This window comes from Oryctolagus cuniculus, chromosome 9, assembly GCF_964237555.1.
Source record: "Oryctolagus cuniculus chromosome 9, mOryCun1.1, whole genome shotgun sequence".
Lineage (NCBI taxonomy): Eukaryota > Metazoa > Chordata > Mammalia > Lagomorpha > Leporidae > Oryctolagus > Oryctolagus cuniculus.
The window spans coordinates 113,775,801-113,798,970 of NC_091440.1; the positions used below are offsets into that span (position 1 = coordinate 113,775,801).

Below are 23,170 nucleotides of genomic sequence, written 5' to 3' on the forward strand. Positions count from 1 at the left end.
TTTTGAATATTTTATTAAATTTAAATACTGTAAAATGGCATGCCTCCTCATTCCATTTTTTTCTAGTTTGGCATAGAAATTTATCAAGTTTACAGTAGAAGCTGTGGTCAGTAATCTCCAAAGGTGCGCTAGGTATCTGATATGGATGTGCTAGTGTGGTCTTCCAAATGCAGTGATCCTGAGCTGGCCCTGTACCTCACTTTAATGCATAGAACACAGCAGAAGTGATGCCCTATGAGTTTCTTTTACACTTTTGAGAGCCCTGAGTGGCTTCGTAAGAATTCAGCTAATTGGGATGGACATTTGGCTCAGTGGTTAAGATGCTGCTATGATATCCACATTGCATATTGGAGTACTTCCTTATGTGAGCCCCCTGCTTCCTTCTGATGTGCACCTGGGAGGCAGTAGGTCTCCCTACCACCCACAGTGGAGACCTGGAAGGAGTTCTGGGTTCCTGGCTAGGGCCTGCCTGGCCCAGCCATGGTTGTTGTGGACATTTAGTGAGTGAACCAGCACAAGGAAGATCTCTCTGTATGTCTCTCTGAATCTGCCCTTTCTTTCTCTCTCTCTCTCTCCCTCCCTCTCTCCCTCTAAATAAAATGAAAGAAAATAGTCTCAGCTAAGCTGTTGCAGAGCCCTCTCCAAGGCTCTGGGCATGTGAGTGGGACCATGTTGCATGTTCCAGCCCCAGCTGCCAGCTGACCGTGGCCGCATGTAAAATCTCAAGGGAGAGCAGCAGCACAACTGCTGAAATCCAGTCAACTCATTAGGACCAGTGAGGAGATGGATACCATGTTTAACTGTGCTGTGTTGCGGTGGTTTGTCATGCAATGCTAGATAATAACACAGTAAGTTGAGATATTCCAAAGCGCAATTTTATTTTTCAACTTTTATTTTTATTTGAAAAGCAGAGTGACATACAGACAGACACAGAGACAGAAGTGTTCCATCCATTTGTTCACTCCACAAATGCCTACCACAGCAAGGGCTGAGCAGGCTGAAGCCAGGAACCAAGATCTCAGAGTCTCCCACATGGGTGGTCCCTACCCAAGAACCTGAGCAATCGCCTGCTGCCTCCAGAGGTGTGCATTAACAAGAAGCTGGATTGGAAGCAGAGTGCGGAATTGAGCACAGTGACTCTGATATGGGCTGTGAGCAGCCCAAGCCGAGTCCTTGCCACAGCACCAAACATAGTGCAGTTTTGGTTTTTGAAAATTGTCGTTCATGAGTCAAAATCTCTTCATGGATTTGTTTAAATCCTCTCTCATTTCTGTAGGGATCAATTTTATCATCTTGCTATTTATCATTTTGTCTTCAATACTTATAGGTCAGTAAAAGCTTCAAAAACCAGAGCCTTTGGGTGTTTTATTTATTTATTTAATAGTTTTTTTTTTTTTAAAGATTTTCAGCTGATTTTGAAAAAAAAGAAAACATAAAGCCAAAATGTAAAGATCTTAGAAATAGTTCAAGGCCAATGTACATAAGCTTAGATTGATTGGCAAAATGGTTGTTAGAGTTCCAAGAGTTAAATTTTTCTAATATTCAACTGAAAATGACCATCAAAGAGAGTGCTTGTTGTCATGCAATGTTTATTTTTGATTTTTAATTTTTTGTCTTTATCTTTGAGAAATAACAGTTTCATATATTTATAGGGTATGATGTGATTTTTTTCCTTTTTTCCAACTCAATATTTTATTTATTATTTTGAGATAACATTTTAGTATGGATTACAGTCAGAAGCTTGATGCTCCTCTAAGTGAAGAGTTTAATAAAAAGTAAGAAGTCCATACATACGGTTCAGCAGGAACATGGGCAAGGGCTATAAATAGTAACCAAATGAAAAGATGTTCAACTTCACTTACAAAGTAAATTTTAGTCATTACAACTATTGTAGTATGCAATTTTTTCCTATCAGTTTTTTAGAAATTCAGCATTAACTTTCTCACAAAGTTCAAATAGTTCACTTGTTCTGCCTGTATATAAAATATTTTAAATTTGACCACTATAGTTGGGATAAAAGTGATTCTCATATGAAAAAATTGTATATAGATTTAAAAATGTTTGGAAGATATAATAAACTTTTATTTTAATACAGTTTCTGTAAACTTTTTGAAGTACCCTGCTACTTTAATTGTTAGAATATAGAAGCTTCTTTGGAATAAATTATAATTTTTGTGTCTGTCACATAAGATCCAAGTATATTTCTGCCCTATAGGTTTCTTAATTCAATAAGAACTTGTTTTAATAATGATATTATCCTCCCAACAAAATTTATATCTTTGTTATCACTATAAAGTCAAATAATTATATGTTCAATGCTAACCTGTTTAATTGAATTTATAGTTATAGTCATAACGATGCCAGTTGTTTTACTTTCAATAAAATAGACTTCCAAATATATCTCTTGGATTAGGTAAGTTAAATTTGTTAAATGGGTCAATATTTGAATTAATTTAACTGATTGTCTGTGGTACTTGCCTTTGATATGAAACCAATATATTTAGTTGGTTGTGAAATCCTCCTGTTAATGGAGCCACCAAGGCAGTAGCTCCTGCTTTACTTCTTCTATGTCTACCATAATATTTGGATATAAAAAAGAGGACTATTTAAAATAATCATTTATCTAAAAGGAAGTCATGCTTCAAAGTTTTATGTAGCTGTATTTTGAGGATGTGTTGAATTCTTTAGGCACAGGCTTCTTAATATAGCTGATACTGTTTGAAGTAGATACTGATGCTTTTTAGCAGATTTAGGTCTTCTAGTCAGCTATATCTCTGTGGTTCCCATGGCATGTGGCAAATGCGGAAAAATATTTTGTGCTAATCAACTTTGCTGAGAAATGGGAATTCAGAATTGCATTTTCCATTATACATTTTTGAGGTCATTATTATAGATTTTTTTTTCAAAATTAAAAAAACCTGATGCAAAGTAAATGGTATTATGTTTACAGAATATAATAAACTATAAGAGTGTTGCCCTTAGTCTGCTCTCTGCAAGGAAAACCAAAACACACACACACACACACCCTTACCCATACATGGCTGTACCTGCCTAACAATTGGGTCTCACTGATTCCTTTTCCCATTATTACCCCAAACCAGAAGGACACAGCTGTCTGAAGCAACAAATATTGTAAAAACTCTCAATTATTAGTGAATGCCGTGTATACTGGGAGTGTTTATTTTCTAATGTGTGGGAGGGAAGGCAAAAGAGTCCAGGTTGAGGACTCCTTTCAGAGTAAGCCATTTGGTCAAATGAGAACTCAGTTTGCTGCACCTGCCTCACAATGTTGTTACTGCTGGAGACCGTGGCAGAAGCTGGAATAAACCCATCCTGGTTTATTTTAACTTTGTTAAAAAATGAATTATACAAGACAAATACCGAGATGGGATAGGGCGAAAATTAGGCACATCTTGAGCAAACGAGGATGACAGGGTCACCCTACTGACGTCCCAAAGCTTGGCAGATGGGCAATTTTGGGAGGAATTTTTAAATTTTACTCTAGTTTGTCACTCCCCCTCTTCACGGAGGAACGACACAGGACCCTGCGCTGTTCTTTTGTCTGCTTGGCCCTCCCCGGGTTTGCTGCTGGTTCTTCCCTGGTTGGCTACTGACCCTTCCACCTCCGTGGAAGGGCGGTTCCCCCTGCCACTTTCCCCACTTCCGCGGGGGAGCAGCACACCGCCGGCCAGCTCTCTTGGGGGCTGCTCAGGTGTTCCTTCAGATAGATGTTCCTGGTGCATGTTGTCTCTCTCCTCCTTTATAGTCCTCTTCCGCCAATCCCAACTCTGCTACCCACACGCCGAGTACGCTGCTCTCCTTCAATCAGGAGCAGGATCAGCTCCTGCAGGTCATCACTCAAGTTGGTGAGAGGCAGCTGCATAGAAGTTGTTACTCCCTTCTCAGCGCCATATTGTGGGAGAGCAGATGCATAGAATAAGTCTTAATTCCAGTAACAGTCTAGTCCGAGTTGCTCCCCACACTAGTTGTCACTGGAGCACGGAGTGGCTGGGGAGAGAGGCGGAGAGATCAGCCCTGATTCTTTGTTCCAGTCTGTAGACTCTTCTGCGCTGACCTGTCTGGTGGTCTCTATGGGTAGTGAACAGAGGACGCTCTTCCTTGAATTTTGGGCTTTGTGAACTCTGCCACTTCTGGAATAGAAATTTTTCTTTGTTCACTCTCTGGGTAGAAACGTAACAGCATCAGAGAGTGAGTAGCTCGCATTTGTTTGGAGTCCAACTTTAAAGACAACAGAAAATCATCAGCCAATGGGCTGTTGAGGTTTGGAACCTCTCTCCTCTGCCACTAGGAATGTTGTACTTCCAGCCACCACCTGCTGTTGCCTGAGCTCCTATTGCCTTTCCCACAATAGCCAAAAAGATGCTTTGAAAATGTCAGTTAGATCATCTTGGTCTTTAAGGCCAGCTTTTTCACACCCCAATGGTTCCACGCTGAAAAAGTCCTCACGAAGGGCCTCTCAGACCTGTCGGCCATGCTCACAATAGGCAGAGGAGTTTGTATTGCCACATGCTAGTTAAGTGTAATTAGAAAAAAACTTCCATGATCCTTACTGGTATAACATGCAACACCCTCTGGTATTTTCTATTTTATTCTGTTTTTTTTTTTTTTTTAAATTTTTTTAAGTGCTGTTTGCAGCTGACAGAACTGATTCCGTGTCCTATCTATGGGGTGTAACCTCATTCTGGAAAATGTCATATGATCTGGCCCTTGGCAATCTGTCTGACTTTATCTCTCCTGTTTCCCCAGACAGCTGTGCTCAGGCCTGTCCCCTCAGATGAGATAAGATCTGTTCACTCTGCCTTGTGGACCTTGCATTTGCACATCTCTCTGCCTAGAACACTGTGCCCCCAGAGGAGGACCTCACTGCTTCCTTCTTCATTTCACCTGGGGATCTGCCCCAGTGTTTTCTTACCAAACACTTGGCCTGCTGATGCTCATCCCTGCATTCTCCATTCCCTTGTCCTATGCAGTTTTTCACTGTAGCCCATGTGTTCAATAGATATTTTTATGTTTATTACATCTGCAGAGTAAAGATTTTGTTTTGTCGTCCACTGCTATATTCGTGTGGCCTACCGCGGTGCCTAGCACTGTGAAGGGTACCTCGTTGCTACTGGTCAAATGAATGAATATAATTCATACTTAGAATTGTGTTTGTCAAGCTTTCCAGTAGACGTTCTGTTCCTTATCTATCTTGATTTTAAGCTATTGACTTTAGGTGATGATCACCAAAGTCCTTGTAAGCAAGCCTAGAACCTAGGAATCCTGGAGTCCGATGCAGCCTTGAGCATGAACTGGAAGAGGAATGTGGTCCAGGGAAAATATGTCCTGTTATTCCCACAGATTACCTACCTATGGGGAGGGACATGGCTTATGAGTGGGCCAGAGCAGCTAACGGTAGGGCTTTCTCATCCAGGTACGGTGTTGGTATCCTGAAGGAGTACTAGGATCACCACCGTCTATTGTGCTGCTCACATTTCGGTCATCAGTTCTGCGGGAACAGTAACGGGGCATTCTGATATCATTTGCACCTGACTTTGTGCAGCGGTGTCAGGCTGACTTTGAGAAGGGCTCAGTGGCCAAGGATTGGTGCTGGAGGGTTTGCTGCGGTGCAGATGCCCGTGGAAGTGATGCTTATTGCCTGGACCACAGTAACAGCGGCCTGACTGGTCTCCTGCTGTCTTCTGCCTCTCTTTCTGCCTCTTTTGCACTCTAGTGCTTGGCATTTCTTAAGTGAAGAATTTAATATATTTTGTTTATCCTGTTGAATAAGGTAATGAGAAATGTGAGAAAATAGAAATCATATGTAATCCTATCTCCTAAGAGAAACATGCTGTCAGTTTGGTACACCTGCTGTGAATTTTTATAAACTTTTTTTTTAAAAAAAAGACACCTGCTGTGCTGAGTAATATGTTGTAATTAGTTTTATACGACAATATTTACTTAAGTGCCTCATTCATTTTAAAGTCTGAATTGTATTCCATATTGAAACTTGCTATATTTTCTTGAACTGGACACATATCTTGGTGTCATATGTGACATTGCTACCATGAATACCTTTTAATATCTGCATTTGCATACCTGTGTAGGTATTTCCATGGGACATATTCTGTAAGCTGATTATTTTATACAAATACGTCTTTGAGGGTGGATGTTTAGCACAAGGGTTCAGATGTCTGTGTCCCACATCAGAGTACCTGAATTCAGTTCCCAGCTCTGTCTTCTAACTCCAGCTTTGTGCTAATGTACACCCTAGGAAGCTAAGATGGCCTTGGTGGTTGAGTCGCTGCTACCCACATGGGACACTTGGATTGAGTTCCCAGCTCCTGGCTTCAGCCTGGCCAGTTTGGCTATTGTGGGTATTTGGGAAGTGAACCAATGAGAGTTGTCTGTCTCTTTGTCTCTCTGTCTGCATCTCAAATAAATAAATAAATAAACATTGAAAAAATAGTTCTTTAGTTCTGTTACAATCCTGTGAAAAGTGACTCCTTATCACCTACAGGATAAAGTCGTAAACCAGTGGTGTCTGATAGAAATATGAGACACAAAGTGATTTTAAATTTTCTAGATGCACATAATAAAAAAAGCAGATGAAAGTATTTTAATAACTTTTTACTTAAATGTATCATAAATATCTTACTTTTACTGGCTAATCAATATTAAAACCTAATAAACAAACAATTTTATACCCTTTATTTTTTATTAAATCATTGAAATCTATGTATTTTAGACTTAAAGCACATCTCAGTGTGGGATATCCGCATTTCCAGTACTCAGATGAGCATGTGGCCAGTGCTTACTGGTTGGTTAGCACTGGTCTGGACAGCACTGGTCTGGGCTCATTAGCCTCATTCTTAAGGCATTTTCTGAATCAGCCAAAGTCAGTTAGGCACATATAGCCAGACTGCTTTTGCTTGTGATATGTCCTTACCCCATAAACCTGCTGTGCTTCCTTTTTGCTTTTCTTGAGTCCTGCCCAGTCTATGGTGAAGGATTGTCAACCGTGGCACAGCTAACACTTGGGAGCAGAGAGTTTGTCCCTGTAGGAGGCTGCCCTGTGCACTGGAGGATGTACAGCAGAGTGTCCCCCAATCGTGACAACTGAACATGTGTCCGGACTGAGAACCAGTGCTTTCGGGTCAATTGCAAATCTCTGCTTAGACACTTCAGATTTTCTTAGCCAAACTGGATAAGCCTACTGTGACCCACCCTTCCTCTAAAATTGATTATCCAGCCAGTGTTGTCAAGTAAATGTTATGGGGGAAAGTGTTTTGTGGTCGGAAAATTCGAGAAGTACTTGATTAAAAAATATCACAGTTTTTTTTAAAACTATAGACTTTGTCATAGAGTTTAATATGCTAATATGCTTTATGCATCTCCAAGGGAAGTTTTCCCATCTAACATGTCCCAAGCTAATCATTGTTGTAGAAACTTATACTGACTCATTCTGCTGACATCAGGGAATCCTAGTAGGAAGGCAGAGAAAGATCTCTTCCCTCCATATGACCTGCGTTCAGGCATTGGATTTCTTACTACAGAACGTTAGGCTCTGTGTGGGTTAAAGGAGATGTCCGTGATGGTGCTAGGTGGCCTCTGCCGTGGCATCTTGGGCTGACTGTTGCTGTTAAGCATGAGCATCAGCATTGTTCTTGGTCTAGCGTGTGACTCTCAATTGGTATCTTTGGTTCCTGTCTGTTTTCTGAGTTTGGTCTTTCAAATTCCTGAATTTTATGAAAAGTAAATACCCTTCCATTTTTGTTCCAATCAGCAAAATGAGTTTCCATTATTTTCTATGGAAAGATTTCTTCCTGATAAAGCCTGTGAAATCAGTGGGGAAGTGTTGGTTGAAAACACTGATTTTGGGGCTAGTACTGTGGCATAACAAGTAAAGGCATTATGTGTAGTGCCAGTACCCCATATGAGCGCCGGTTTGAAGCCTGGCTGCTCCAATTCCAGTCCAGCTCTCTGCTATGGCCTGGGAAAGCAGTGGAAGATGACCCAAGTAGGAGACCTGGAGGAAGCTCCTGGCTCCTGACTTCAGATCGGCACAGCTCCGGCCATTGCAACCTTCTGGCGAGTGTACCAGTGGATGGACGATCTCTCTCTTTGCCTCTGCCTCTCTATAACTCTGCTTTTAAAATAAATTAATAAATCTTTAAAAAAAGAAGAAAAAGAAAATCCTGATTTTTACCCTTATATGTTGGCTTGTATTTTTCAACTCTTCCCAGGCCTGTGATTTTTCTTCCTGGTTTTCTTCCTAAGTTTTTTCAAGGTGAGAGCAACCTCTTTTATGCCATTGCATTTCTTTTTTATTTATTTATTTATTTATTTATTTATTTTTTTGACAGGCAGAGTGGACAGTGAGAGAGAGAGACAGAGAGAGAAAGGTCTTCCTTTTGCCGTTGGTTCACCCTCCAATGGCCGCTGCTGCAGCCGGCGCACCGCGCTGATCCGATGGCAGGAGCCAGGATCTAGGTGCTTTTCCTGGTCTCCCATGGGGTGCAGGGCCCAAGCACCTGGGCCATCCTCCACTGCACTCCCTGGCCATAGCAGAGAGCTGGCCTGGAAGAGGGGCAACCGGGACAGAATCCGGCGCCCTGACCGGGACTAGAACCCGGTGTGCCGGCGCCGCAAGGTGGAGGATTAGCCTATTGAGCCACGGCGCCGGCCCGCCATTGCATTTCTCACATCATTTAGCGCAATGCCTGTACTCTACAAATGCTCAACAGGGAGGTTGTAGGGCTTGCACATGGGTGCTTAGATATGAAGTAGATCTCATTGCACCAAGAAGATGTGATTGGCCAAATAACTGCAGCTGCCAACTGCTATTGGAAACTTTGAGGCTGATACCTGAGTATTCATGAGCATCCTGGGAGTAATTGGGACTCAAATAATCAGCCAGAACCCCATATCACTCCGTATTTTAGATGCCAGAGTAAGTGATGAGGTTCTTTTAGTGCCTAGATTTAACCTACTGGTGATAATTCATGTAGAGAGAAGGAATACAATTGGTAGAAAAAGGCAGTTGATTCCCAAAGAGCAGCAATAGTGGGGAAGTGACAAATGTCTTAAGGATGGATGAAAAATAGATCCAAGTAGGAACACCTTAAAATCATCTATATGATGCTGCTATGCAAAGTAAGGTACAAGAAGGCATACACTTTGCAATGTGGACCCAGAGTTTCTTCCACAGGAGGATGTATTCTGGAAGTGTTATGATCCCAATGTTGTGGGGCGCACATATTAAAAATACAGTGAGACTCTTGAGGTCAAATTAGGAGTCTTCATTAGCCAGCTGGTGACTGCCCTCTCACAGGGCAAGTCTGGAGAAGACAGCCCCGAGTTGCAGTGGTGGGGGGTTTCAAAGGCAGAAACTACATTTTGGTGGCCTTGACCATTATCAAGCAAGTAAGCAGAAAAGTACAGAAGCCAGAAATATGCCAGTTAAAGCCAGAGGCGTAGACTAATATCTATAACTTGTTTCTCTCAAAGGAGCAGTCCCTGCTCTGAAGCAACAAAGCAAGATAACCTATAATCACTCGGGCAGGCTATGTCCTCTGGGAAAACCTTAAACTTAAGGCTACCCTGTCACACCAATAGCTATGGATGCAAGACATCCTGAAAGTGACAGCCAGATGGAAGAGGACAACAGATGACACTGGTGTAGCAGCAATGAACTTGGAGAACAAGTTTGCCTTCAACTTGATGCCAGCAATCTGAGTTGTAACTTCTGAGGGGATGTAATGATCTTGTGACTCTCCTGGTCTTAGATTGATAGTCTAGAGAATGGCCTGGCAGGGGAAGGTATGTGGGTGGGAGTTAGAGCTTAGGAGCAGAGTGGCAGTTGAGATATATACCATTCCAGCAAGACTTTCCGGGGTATGGCAGTATATGTTGCCAGGGTGCTGGTGTCTTGGTTTCTAGAATATCTGTTTGGGCTCTAAGGTCTGGACTTGACCAGTAGAACATTATGTGAGTTACCTAAGGCCCACTGAGAGTGTGGGTGTTCTGAAGAGTTTACTCAAGGTTTGTGGGATGCTAGGCACTGGAAAGAAAACTACTTCTAGACCCCTCGCCTGCTGGTGAAGATGGGGCTCTCAGCATAGTCTGTTTCCTTTTTGGGTTAGGGGCTGGGCTAGGATAAGTTACTCATTTACTATATAAATTGAAGGTCTGATGAGCCTGAATGGATCAAGGATGTAGTGATACCCAGGAGTCTTTTTTTTTTCTTTTTAATACCTTGCCAACCTAACTTCTCCAAGGCTAAGGTTGGATTAAATGTGATTGAATGATATTCATTACTCTCAATATCTGCTGGTCAAAATTAAGTTTATCATGATAGAATGGGCACAAACATATATTGAGCAACTGTTTCTGTGCTAGGCACTTGCACACATGAAAGGGGGTGTCTAATTCCCAGCTGAAAATTAGAATGGAAAATAATACAGAAATAATAGAGAATTAGTTGAATAAAGTAAGAAGGATACTTAGTAATATACTCTGGTATTAAAATATACTATATAAATGTATGTCAGGAAGTGACTGTTTAGAAATAATACTGATACAGTTATAAAGTTAGATACCCAAACCTACACAGAATAAAGAGAAAACATGGAGGGGCCAGCATTGTGTCATATCAGATAAAATTGCTGCCTGTATCACCAGCATCCCATATGGGCAGCAGTTCATGTTCTGGCTGCTCTGCTTCCAGTCCAGCTCTCTGATAGTGGGCTGGGAAGCAGTGGAAGATGGCCCAAGTGTTTGGGCCCTGCCACCCATGTGGGAGACCTGGAAGAAGCTACTGGATCATAGCTTTGGACTGGTCCAGCTCCAGCCATTGTGGCCATCTGGGGAGCAAACCAGTAGATGGAAGCACTCACTCTCCACCCCACCCTCACCCCATCTCTCTGTAACTCTGACTTTCAAATAAATAAATAAATCTTTGAAAAAGAGAAACCATGGAAAATTTAATCTTACTTTCCCTAAATTTTGTATGGAAAAGCCTCTTATAAGGTATCACAATGTATTTTATATTAATTCATTGTGAACAAAAGCACATCAAAACAGAAACTATACCTCCTCCTACAGGGTTATTTTTGGTATTACGTGTTTTAGGATTATAGTGAAGAACGTAGGAAATTACGTAGAGACACAAATAGAAGTGATAGACTGGAAAGGTTTGCAGTGAAATAATACTGGTACACACTGAGACTTGAATAAGAAAAATAATAATAAGAAATTGTGAGAAGAGCATTTGAGCACAAATTTGTAACTGCCAGCAAGCCACCAAAATGACATTCTAAGAGAAACAGTCTGATTTTCTTCATTGGAGAGTTTTAAAAGAAGAGTGTCACTGCCTTCCAATTAGGGCTTCAAGTCTCTTCTCCCCAAAGGCACATGCACTTGAAACCCCTCCTGTACCCCCTAAGAAGAAGATACTGTGGTCCTGATGAGACTGTGTGCGTTAGGACCACTTCTCCTGGAAAGGAGACACTAAAGGGTACTTGAATGAAAAATTAAAAATTATGAAGGCCATCACAAAGGCCAATCAGTCCTTTCTTTTCCCCAGACCCCATAATAGGAGAACAAGGGTTATTTGATGAAATTAAAGAGTAGCAAATTAAGTGCTAATAAAATGAGATAGTCACTTATATAATTCATTGCCAAGGGAGGTCACAGAGGCAAATCCTGTGGCTACATTAAATGTGGGGCTGGGTAGTTTTGTGACCACTAATGATATTTTTAGCAGTCGAGGATGATACTGTGAGGGAAGTAATTCTGTTACATTCTCCGTTAGATGGTTTGCAGGGACCTCTGGCAAGTGGTGTCCGAGGAGGATGAAGGCAGGCCCTGGAGGTTCTAACTTTTGGTGGGAATTGTGTGAAAAATTCTTTTTTAGGGTGAGTGTTCCCAATCATCTCATCCATGCTGCAGTCCCAGTTCTGTGTGTGAAGAATCAAAAGTCCTTTCTAATCAGAATCAACTGAGAAAGACAGTGCCCAGAAACAGATCATGTTTGGTCTTTGGGAGCCATTCTGCTTCTTTACTGAGTACCACCCGTATGGCAGCTGCTTGTTTAAAGTCTGTAAATTTATAAATTTATATATATATATATATTTATAATTTATAATTTAGATACTTATTGCCATCCTAAGGGAAGGGACCTGGACTGTGGGCAGAATGTGAAGTTACATGGAAGCACGAAGAAGCAAAGGAATATTGCAACCTGGAAGGTTCAGGGAAGGCTCACAGAGAAGGTGAGATTTAACTGAGCCTTACAGGATGAGTAGGAGTTAACTCTCTGGCCAAGGCACTATTGGACATGCTAGGCACAAGGAACCAACAGGGCACACAGGTCCAGAGATAGAACTTGACATAATGTGTCTGGTTAGGATGGCTGAACACAGAGTTAGAAGGACTGACTGCGAGGGAAGAGGTGAGCCTGAAGGCTGGATGTTTATTTAGTCTAGAGGTGAGGGTGCCCTTAGGAGGCCCACTCAGAATACTGGGTTTGATCTCCAGCTTTCGGTTGATGTGGACTCTGAGAGGCAGTGGTGGTGGCTCAACTAGGTGAGTTTCTTCTACCCATGTGGGAGACCTGGATTGAATCCTCTGCTTCCAGCTTTGGCCTCTGGCCATTGTAGGTGTGTGGGGAATGAATCAGTGGGTGAGAGTGATCTGTCTGTCTCTCTACTGATAGCTAGCAAGCATGATAAGGAGGAAGGATCCAGATAATGAAGAGTCCTAGTTCTGCCCAAGGCCACCGTCCAGCAGCAGTGCTTACAATAATGCCAGTACTGGGAGTGGGGAATGAAGAAGAGGAGGGGAAGAACTTTGAGATGTTATATGACCCATAAAGGACAGCCCCTCAAAGCCTGCCCCTTTGAGCCGTAGGCTTCCCTCTTTGACCACTGCCAACACTGAGTTAGTGGTGAGCCTTATAGTTCACCCAACTCTACGCTTCACTCAGGTTTACTATCTGCCTGAAACGATCTTTACCATAACCTAATCACTGTTACTGATCATCAAAACAAATAAGAGAGCCTCTTATATTTGGATGGTAGTGGGGCAGGGGGTCCGGTTGCAGAGGTCTTAGATATACTGGAATCAGTCTAGTGTGTCTGTTTGGGTATTTTTCCCTTTGGCCCATCCTGGAGCCAAAGCAGTCTTTTGGATAGAAGAGGTAGATTTAATCTGCCTGACCTCAAGCTCTTATTTTCTCTGTGAAGTTGGCTCAGCAAACAAGCAGGAAAACATACAATATCTTTGAAGAGCAGGAGCAGATGGGCTGAAATGTTAAAAATCTGTTTTGTTAAAAAATTTCAGCTAACAAAATAATTTAATTAGAAAAAAGGAAGCACCAAAAGTTGATTCCTTCTTTGGTGATATTTAAATAAGGTTATCATTGTTAATCATTCAAACTCCAACTTGGAATTTCTATGACATAATTAATTAGAATCAGATGGAAATAGGAGAGAGAATATATTTTATAAATGGATTTTGTTGGTAGTTTTTGTGGTAGATGGAAATAATTATTATTTGTGTTGTTACATAGTACAGGGTGTGCAAAGCAAATTTCCCCATTGTATTACAAAGAGTTATCTAAGTAGGATAGAGTTCCTAGTGCATAACCTTTCCTACAGTAGTCTTTTAAGGCCCTTCTAAGATGATTCTACAGAAATGTGGAGTTGCTAGAGGGATACAGAAGTGAGATCTATTACAGAGCGTAAATGGGTATGTGCCCATTTCACTGTGAGGCCACCATTACAGAATGTCAGTGGATGAACCCGAAGGCATGTGTGCCAGAATCTATGTTTGCCATTGGACATTCAAAGATGCAAAGGATCATGACATAATATAGCAAATGCCAGAAATATGTTCACTTATGGCAGAGACATACCCAAATACCAGTTCTTTTTTTAAAAATTTTTTATGCCTTGATGGCTTTTATTTATTTATTTATTTATTTTTGACAGGCAGAGTGGACAGTGAGAGAGAGAGAGACAGAGAGAAAGGTCTTCCTTTTCCATTGGTTCACCCCGCAACGGCCGGCGCACCACACTGATCCGAAGCCAGGAGCCAGGTGCTTCTCCTGATCTCCCATGGGGTGCAGGGCCCAAGGACTTGGGCCATCTTCCACTGCACTCCTGGGCCACAGCAGAGAGCTGGACAGGAAGAGGAGCAACCGGGACTAGAACCCAGGGTGCCGGCGCCGTAGGCAGAGGATTAGCCTATTGAGCCGTGGCACCAGCCCTCAAATACTAGTTCTATCTGGGATGCTGGCAGAGTTCCTTCACTGAAGCTAGCATTTGGCTGAGTCTTTTTTCAGGAACAAGTTAGTCAACCAATAGAGAAGAAAGAGTGGATCAAGGTAGCTTCAAAGGAACATTTCTGAACAGAAGCAACTGAGGTGTCTCCTGGAACTTTAATGGCTTGCTTTTTCCTTTCCCTTCTGCTAACCTCTGTTATATCAATGTTGTTATTTCTAATACATTTTGAAAAAATTCTCCTTTGCAGAAAGAATGGGTTGTACCATATCAGCATCTAGTAGATATTAATCTTGTCAGTAAAGGGGTATGATTAAGGATTCCTTTCAGCTCGAACATTAATTCACTTAAGTATTTATTAATCATTTTCTCTCCCAGACTAGACACTCACAAATAAGTCTTTGCTGTCAAAAGTGAGTCACATGGCATGAGGAACCCATCATTTCCCCCCATTGTTAGACATGTCTGTGTAATGAATCAATACAGGCCCTGCCAGTTCCAAAGGTATTTGATTTTGTACGATGTTTGCCTTTTGATGACTGGGCTCCCTTCAACAAAGTTATTTGTTGTTGTGCATGAAGCACACACACACACACACATACAAAGTAAGACAAAAAAAAACACAAAACATAAGCTGTTAAAGAGCATTGATGTCAAATGATAAATGTATCTGCTTAAGAACCATGTAGAAATAGGTTACTCTATTTAATAAAATTTCTCAGTTTAAAAAAAGTCATCATTTTCCCTCCTTTAGACCTCAGTTGGATTTCCAAAATACAAGTGAATCAACCAGCGGTTCTGAGGCGTGCGGAACAAATCCAGGCTCGCAGGACGGTGAAAAAGGAGTGGCAGGTAAAGGTTCTTCTTGAGCATTCTGTCCTTGTGTTTCACAACTCAGGGACTCTTCCCTCAAGGCCACAATATTGAATTTCGCTCAGGATGCATCGAAACTTAAAAGATTGCAGCTGTCCATGACTTATTTTAATAATTCATATATGATGATGATGGGTTGGAGAAAGATAACACATTTATCCAAACAAGTTAAAAATCTTATCACTCTTGACTGGCAAAACCGCAAATGAATTTAAAGCATCTTTATTCATGAGTGAATTAAATGGCATATTTTCTCAACACATTTATTCTGTTTCTTAGACATGCCTTCTTTAGTTGTCTTTTATTTTAATTTAAAAACCATAACATCTAATCCTGGTATGTCCAATGGTCAGATCCTAAGAGTGTCTGACCTTCTTTGATCATCATGTTTCCCTCACCATTACTTTTCATAAATCATTTTTGAAAATCCCAAAAGCAATGTTTCATAGAGGACTTGCAGTCAGCGTATTCATCCTTGTACACCAATCAAAGACGTGCCATACAGGACTAGAAGGAATTTGGAGTTCATTTCACAAGTAAGGCAGATCATTGTGACTGAGTCCTTTAGAGTGACATTTCACATTTTGCTCATCCTTGGAAGTACTTTGATTGAAAAGATAAAAGGAAACTCATCAGAATGAGGTGTGAAATAGGAATATTGTTTTAGAAATAGGATTGGGTTAAATTAAAAAAAAGGACTTAGGAATTTTAAAAAATAATATCTCATCCAAGATATCAGTGATGGAGAAGAAATTAAGATAGAACCTTCTTATTCCTTTTTTTTTTTTTTTAAAAAAAAAAAAAACAGGTAAGTAGACTTGTAGATAGTGAGAGAAAGAGAGACAGAGAGAAAGGTCTTCCTTCCATTGGTTCACTCCCCAAATGGCCGCCACGGCTGGAGCTGCGCTGATCTGAAGCCAGGAACCAGGTGCTTCTTCCTGGTCTCACACGCAGGTGCAGGGGCCCAAGTACCTAGGCCATCCTCCACTGCCTTCCCGGGCCACAGCAGAGAGCTGGACTGGAAGAGGAGCAAATGGGACTAGAACCAGCGCCTATATGGGGTGCCGGCACCGCAGGTGAAAGATTAAACAAGTGAGCCATGGCACCGGCCCCAGAACCTTCTTAATCCTGAGTTTTCCCAAACTGGGATAACTGTGATGTGCTCCTTCGGCTATGATGGATAGCATAAGTAAGGCAACGTGGCCTGTTAGGGATTTCATTTTGAGATATCTGTGGGGAAAATTTTTTAAAGCTGCTTTTTCTCCCTTTCATTCTATTCTGGATAATGTTCATCTTGTTGGTCACTCCTGAACAATGCTTACATGTCAGAATGTTCCTTATACCATTCTAGACATCAGGTACTAAGACCCAAATTTGTCTAATGATTTTCTAATAACTAACAGGGTTGGAGGTGAAGGTTTTTAAAAAATGTACCTTGTTTTTACTTTTGTTCCCATCAGGCTGCTTGGCTCCTGAAAGCTGTGACCCTCATAGATCTTACCACACTTTCTGGTGATGACACAGCTTCCAATGTTCAAAGGCTCTGTTATAAAGCCAAATACCCAATCCGGGAAGATCTCTTAAAAGCCTTAAATATGCATGATAAAGGTAATGTTGCTGTGTCTTGTCTATCTCATGTTTATTTGTTTACAATCCTAATTCTTACTTCTAAGAGAATTTGAGAGGAGATTCAGTAGCTGGCACATGATGGTAGAGAATGAAACACACAACAGAAACTCTGACCATAGACAGATTATTGAGATTCCTCTCTGACAAACAACAGGGAGAGAGTTTCAATCTTGTTTCTAGGTCAGTTCTTTCCATCCCTGGATTAAAGTGGCTGGTACAGAGTTTTTTTGTAGCTCTTTTCAGTTCTTCAGTTTGGGAAATTCTAATTCCCTAGCCAAATGTGCAAAAGCTAGTCTCATTACTTAATAATCATATCTCATACATAAAGTATTTTCTGTGAGTAAACAAAATACTTTTGAGAATAAAATGTAAATGCAAAATATTGTATGCTCGTATATTGGGTTCTGTCTTTTGAAAAAAGAGTGACGTTTGGTTCCTTAGTGTATATGAAAGAAAGAACTTTGTAAAGTTGTCCAAAATTTAGAACTTTAACATTTCAGAAATGGAGGAGACCTCTGGAAGTTGATCCACTCATTTTCTTGATGATGAAACTGAGACTTGGAAGACTAAGCTCTGTTTTCAAGACCATTTGTCTTCATGGTTGTTCTATGATTTTTGGAGACAGATCCCTTTCCACAGAGGGATGGTTTGTGGCACCTGAATGCCTGTCTGTTACCAGTTCACATAGAGACGTTGAATTGGCCCCATGCAGCTATTCTATGTGAAATAATTTGTAGAAAACCTACAGACCTAAACAACCCTACAAGCTTTTGAGAAGTGCTGATTATGCTTCTTTTGAATTGACAATAAAAACAACACCTTACTTGTAGCACTTAACAGTAACGACTTTTGTATGAAGTCTTACAATATTGCTTTGCTTTATAATGAGTATTTGATTTTTTAATTTAAGTGCTTATTCCATAAAATGAGGCCTCTATTTCAGATTTTATTTCTTACAAAAGAGAGAGTAGGATGAATTAAATGTTACTTTGCTAAAATGTCCTGTGAATATCACTTAATTTTCCTTCTTCTGTACTTCCTTTTTGGATGCTGTGCCCATCTGTGTTTTCTTATCCACTGAAATATTAGCGTCGAATTGTGATCACAAAGTTTATTATTTAGGAATTTTTAAAAGTGGTATTACATTAGCCTCAAGTATCAAAATTGTTTTTTATGGCTGTAACCCTGAGAAAACAATCCAGGTAATCAAGAACTGGAAGAGAGTGAAAAATAAAATGGCTTTTTAATCTCTAGTGGGTGTGGGGGATTATTTTTTCTCTCATTTTGATTTCTGCCAGTTTTGTGGTTTAAATAATAATTAAGAGTGTATCATGAGAGTTGAACTTTGCCCAACATCCTGTTCTGATTTCTTTCTTCCCAGGCATCACCACAGCGGCCGTTTGTGTGTACCCTGCTAGGGTGTGTGATGCTGTAAGAGCACTACAGGCTGCAGGCTGCAATATCCCTGTGGCATCAGGTAGAATTTCTTGTGGCTTTAAGAAGTTAGTTATTGCTGGTATTTATTGCTTTGACATAACAAGTAAAGCTGCCATCTGCAATGCCAGCAACCCAGATGGGTGCTGATTCAAGACCTGGCTGTGTACTTCCAACCCAGCTCTCTGCTATGGCCTGGGAAAGCAGTAGAAGATGGCCCAAGTACTTGGGCCCCTGCACCCACGTGGGAAACCCAGAAGAGGCTCCCAGCTCCTAGCTTTGGATTGGCTCAGCTCTGGCCGTTGTGGCCATTTGAGGAGTGAACCAACAGATGGAGGATCTCTTTCTCTCTCTCTCCCCTTCTCTCTTTCTCTCTTCCGCTGCCTCTGCTTCTCTGTAGCTGTGCCTTTCAAAAGATTAATATTTTTTAAAAGTTATTTATCATTTCTTTTATTTATTCAAGAAGCAGAGAGGCAGAGATGAGCTACCATCTGTTGCTTCACTTTTTAAATGCCCACAACAGGCATGGTTTGGCCACGCCAAAGCTGGGATCTGGGAACTCAATCCAGGCTTCCAGTGAAGGTGACAGGGACCCCAATCTCTTGAGCCATCACCCACTGCCTACCAGGGTGCACATTAGCAGGACTGGATCAGGATCCGTAGAGTTGGGACTGGACCCAGGCACTCTCTAATGTGAGTTGCTGGCACCCCAACTGGATCTCTTCACTCCTGCACCAAATGTTCACCCGTGTTGTGAATTTTGCTGTTACTATTCAGTGTTTCCAGTCCCTTAACTCAGATGCTATGGGGAATTTTTTATATATATATATATATATATATATATATATATATATATATACATACATACATACACACACACATACATACATATATATATACACACACACATACATACACACACATATATACATATATAATTTTATATTTTGATCTAAAACAGTTTATTAGTTGTATTTATTCATGATTTTAATATTAATTCATTGCTTTGTATATAGTACATATTACACATTAACTCTCAAGAATACAAAACTATCCTTTAAGAAATGTAGTTGTTTAGGAGGTAAAGTCAGATTTAAAAAAAGTCATAATGCAGATATAGTATTTTACACACACACACACACACACATATACATGGGACTACTTCACAAAGTTCGTGATGAAATGTAATTAAAAGATAAGTTTTTTTGGTGCAAAAACATTTGGAATCCTTTTCTGTAAGAGACCGTCAAAAAGTTCATGAAAAATGCATACTATGAAAGAACGATGCATGAATTTCAGATTTTTTTGTACCCAAAGAAACTTTTCATTCTATTTCACCATTGTATGTTTACCTACATTTACCTTACAATTATATATATATATATATTCTGTTTTATATTGCTATATGTATATATTCTGTTATATATACATATATGTATTATATATGTAAGATAAATATATATAATAAAGATATTCAAACAGTGCAGTTGTAACTGAGTAGGAAATGCTTATTTCTACACAGGTTGGTGTCATAGAGGAAGGAAACGCATTAGTAATCATAGCAGAGACAGTAACCACATTAGGTTTTCAAGGATCAGGAGTAGGCACAGAAGCATGTTTGGGGAACTCAGAGTGATTTTTATGTAGTTTTTGGGTACACAGGTAGGGCAAAGAGGAACTACAGGAGATAACGGACAGGTAGATTGGGATCAGATCTCATAGGGAATCCATGCCCTGCAGTGGCATGTGAGCCTTATTCTGATGATGGGCAAGATGGTGAAAAGTGTTAAGGAAAAGCTTCGCATGATCAGCTTCATGGTGTAGTAAGTTAGAGGATGGCAGGGGACAAATGAGCAAGGAGTACAATGGAGTTAGGGAGACTTATCACTGTCTGTGTGGTAGAGGATGAGAACTACACTAAAGCAAGAGAATGAAGCAGAGCGTACATCTAGGAGACACTCGTGTAAGATAGTCAGTAGGCTTTAGGTTGAGGCAGAGAAAAGGCCTAAAAAGTTCAGTTCATGAAGCAGCTAGGACTTGAATCAGTGCTCAAATGGGATGTTGGTGTCCCTGGTGGTGCTATAACCTGCTGTACCACCACACTGGGTCCTCCAGCACTGTTGAAATGGCTGTCCTGATCCCTGTTAAGGGTCTGGGAAAAGCAGCAGAAGATGGCCCAAGTACTTGGACCCCTGCTACCCATGTGGGAGTCCTGGAAGAGGCTTCTGGCTTCCACCTGGCCCAGCTTCTGGCTGTTGTGACCATCTGGGCAGTGAAACAGCAGATGGAAGATCGCTCTCTTTCTCTGTCTCTCTCTAACTTTGACTTTCAATTTTAAAAAAATTAATAAAATTAAAAATTGAAATGGCTGTCCTGCCTCTATTTAATTGCTTTTAGGCCTTAGTCAAAAATCATTTGGCTTATTTATGTTGGTCTACATCTGTGCTGTGTTTTATTGACAGGGGTGAATGCCTACCAATACCACATTGTTCTGTTTGTTATTTTAAAAGTTGATATAGCCTTCCATATCAGTTTTCTTATTTATGGCGTTCCATGTAAATTTTATCATGTACTTCTCTATATCTATAAGCCATATGATTAGATTTTGATTGAAATTGCCTTAAAACTGTACCTTAGATTATTTTGGTATTACCTGAAATGTTACCGTGTTATATCCAGTCCTCGGAACATGATGTGTTTCTTTTTGGATCATCTGATTTCTTTCACTAGAGATTTGTAATATTCAGCATATAGATCCTGGATTTTTTTTTTTTTTTACATTTTTACTTAGGTACAAATTTGTGGGAAATTATGTGTGGTATTGAGTTTTTAGTGTCGGTTTACACATAATAATTCTTAATAGTTCTTATACATAATAGGTACTTGTTAATGCTTTTTCCCTTTGAATTAATATGATCACATGATTGCTCTTGTGGCCTGCAGATGTTGAACCAACCTTGCATCCCTGCAGTAACTCCAGCAGGCCAGGGAATATGAAAATGTGTATGTGTGTGTGTATATATTTGCTACTATTTTTTGGTAAAATTTTCTATCTTAAAAAAATAGCTTCATTTCAGTTTATGTGTCTGTGTATAGACAGTTGGATGGGTACATAGATAAAAGGTTAGAATCTGGTTTAAAAAGATGTCTAGAGTATCACAGTGCTTTAGAAATAGAGTTGCTAATCTTATGATTTGATTATTGTTTATAGCCCTTATCTGTATTCCTGTGGAATAGTGGTCTTTCTACTCTTTTACTTGTTGAATATTGTTAGTAGTACATTAAAATTAAGTAAAAAAATGAAGGAACTAGCGAAAGATTGAAGGAGGGCGAGAGGGATGGAATTACGGTTATCTTATTAGAATTGTACCTATGAAATATATGAAATCTTTTCTCTTTATATTAATAAAATTTTTAAAAGGAGTCTCTGAAGATCATTAACTCATTTTATTAGGGATACATCAAAAGAAACATGGTATGCAGGATTGATATGCAACTTGTGCGAATTCCCCAAGCATTTGGCAGCTATATCTTTATGGAACTTAATTTTTCATCAGCCTCAGTACCTTCAATTTTTTCTTTTCTACAACAGGGAAATGTGCTTTTTTCTAAGGTAGCACACATAGGGAATTTAATAACATCAAAGAAACACAAAAGATTATAATTACACACAGAGGTGGAATGAGTGGTGTGCATGTAAATAAGTATTGTTATATTTTCATTTTCCTTGTATTTACACATGGCCCTCCTTGTCCCAGCTCTGCCATGTGCCCCGATTTTGCCATCTAAACAGGTGTTTTTCCCTTCTGCATTTTCTTTATTATTGTCTGGCTGGCTGGTTGTTTCAAGGTAGGCAGTGGAGGAAAATATATTACAGTCTGGTTCCCACAGCTAAGGGGAGTCTCAACTGAGTGAGTCAAGACTGAATCATGATAGCCAGCTTGACCAAGAGCACGATTCAGAATTAACCAGCGTTCATCCTTTTTGGACTGCAGCTACTATCTTTTGGTTATCACTGTGATGAAAACATATTTTATTCATTATTGTTGGTTACTGAATGTACCCTCATGAATATCTCTGCAGCAGTTTAATTTATCCAGAAAATACATTAGTATTTGTCCTAATTCCAGTACATTATTAGATAACATTCTATTTCTTCACATGTAGTTTGTGGGATATGTATGATGTTCTTCAGTGTCATTAATGCTTTGGTCTCAAAACACGAATTCTTTGTTGAGCGAATGATGAATTGAATTTTTTTTTCTTTCCCTCCCTCTCTTCGTCCTACCCTTCCTTCCTTAATCTCTGCCAGTGGCCACTGGCTTTCCAGCTGGACAGACTCATTTGAAAACACGACTAGAAGAGATCAGATTGGCCGTGGAAGACGGGGCTTCGGAAATCGACGTGGTAATTAACAGGAACCTGGTGTTGACTGGCCAATGGGAAGGTAGGTGCATGTCCTTATCTGATAGAATCACAGTTCTTCCTTGGTGACTCGAATGAGGGGGACCTGCTAGGAGGCAGCATGCTTTGGAGGTCACCGTTGAAGGTTACAAGCTGCTAGATTAGAGCATGAATTCAGGAGGAAGCAGGGCTGGTATTGTCCATCTTTGTGTCTCATAAATCTACACGGTTGCTTGCCTGCATGAACTTTTTAGATCCCTTTGAATGGTTAGGTGAACAGTTATTTTCGATGCAATTGATTTATAAAAATTTTTTTAAAAATTGATTTTACCAATATGCTTCTCTTTTAGAAAGGAAAAATTACTACTCTTCTGTAGTGTGTTTTGTTTCCCAGTACATAAATCACTGCAGGAAATTCCCCCACCTCCATTTTCTTTTTAAATATATTGGCAAGAGGGAGAGGGGGAAGGAGAGGGGGGAGAGAGAAAGAGAGAGAATTCTTATCCACTGGTTCACTGCCTATTCAATCCCTAAATGTCCACAGT

At 40.3% G+C, this 23,170-nt stretch overlaps 1 protein-coding gene across 2 annotated transcripts in view; it reads left to right on the top strand.

The window, feature by feature from the left end:
- The window catches only part of DERA (deoxyribose-phosphate aldolase), a 122,417-nt gene that overhangs the window by 33,670 nt on the left and 65,577 nt on the right, over positions 1-23,170 (top strand). The window contains exons 2-6 of one of the 2 annotated variants that reach the window (XM_051850797.2): positions 12,174-12,275; positions 15,040-15,137; positions 16,619-16,766; positions 18,169-18,264; positions 22,534-22,668. In XM_051850797.2, coding sequence (XP_051706757.1) covers positions 12,174-12,275; positions 15,040-15,137; positions 16,619-16,766; positions 18,169-18,264; positions 22,534-22,668 — 579 coding nt within the window. The remainder of the gene's footprint in view (positions 1-12,173; positions 12,276-15,039; positions 15,138-16,618; positions 16,767-18,168; positions 18,265-22,533; positions 22,669-23,170) is intronic. The other variant, XM_002712636.5, reaches the window with a different exon arrangement.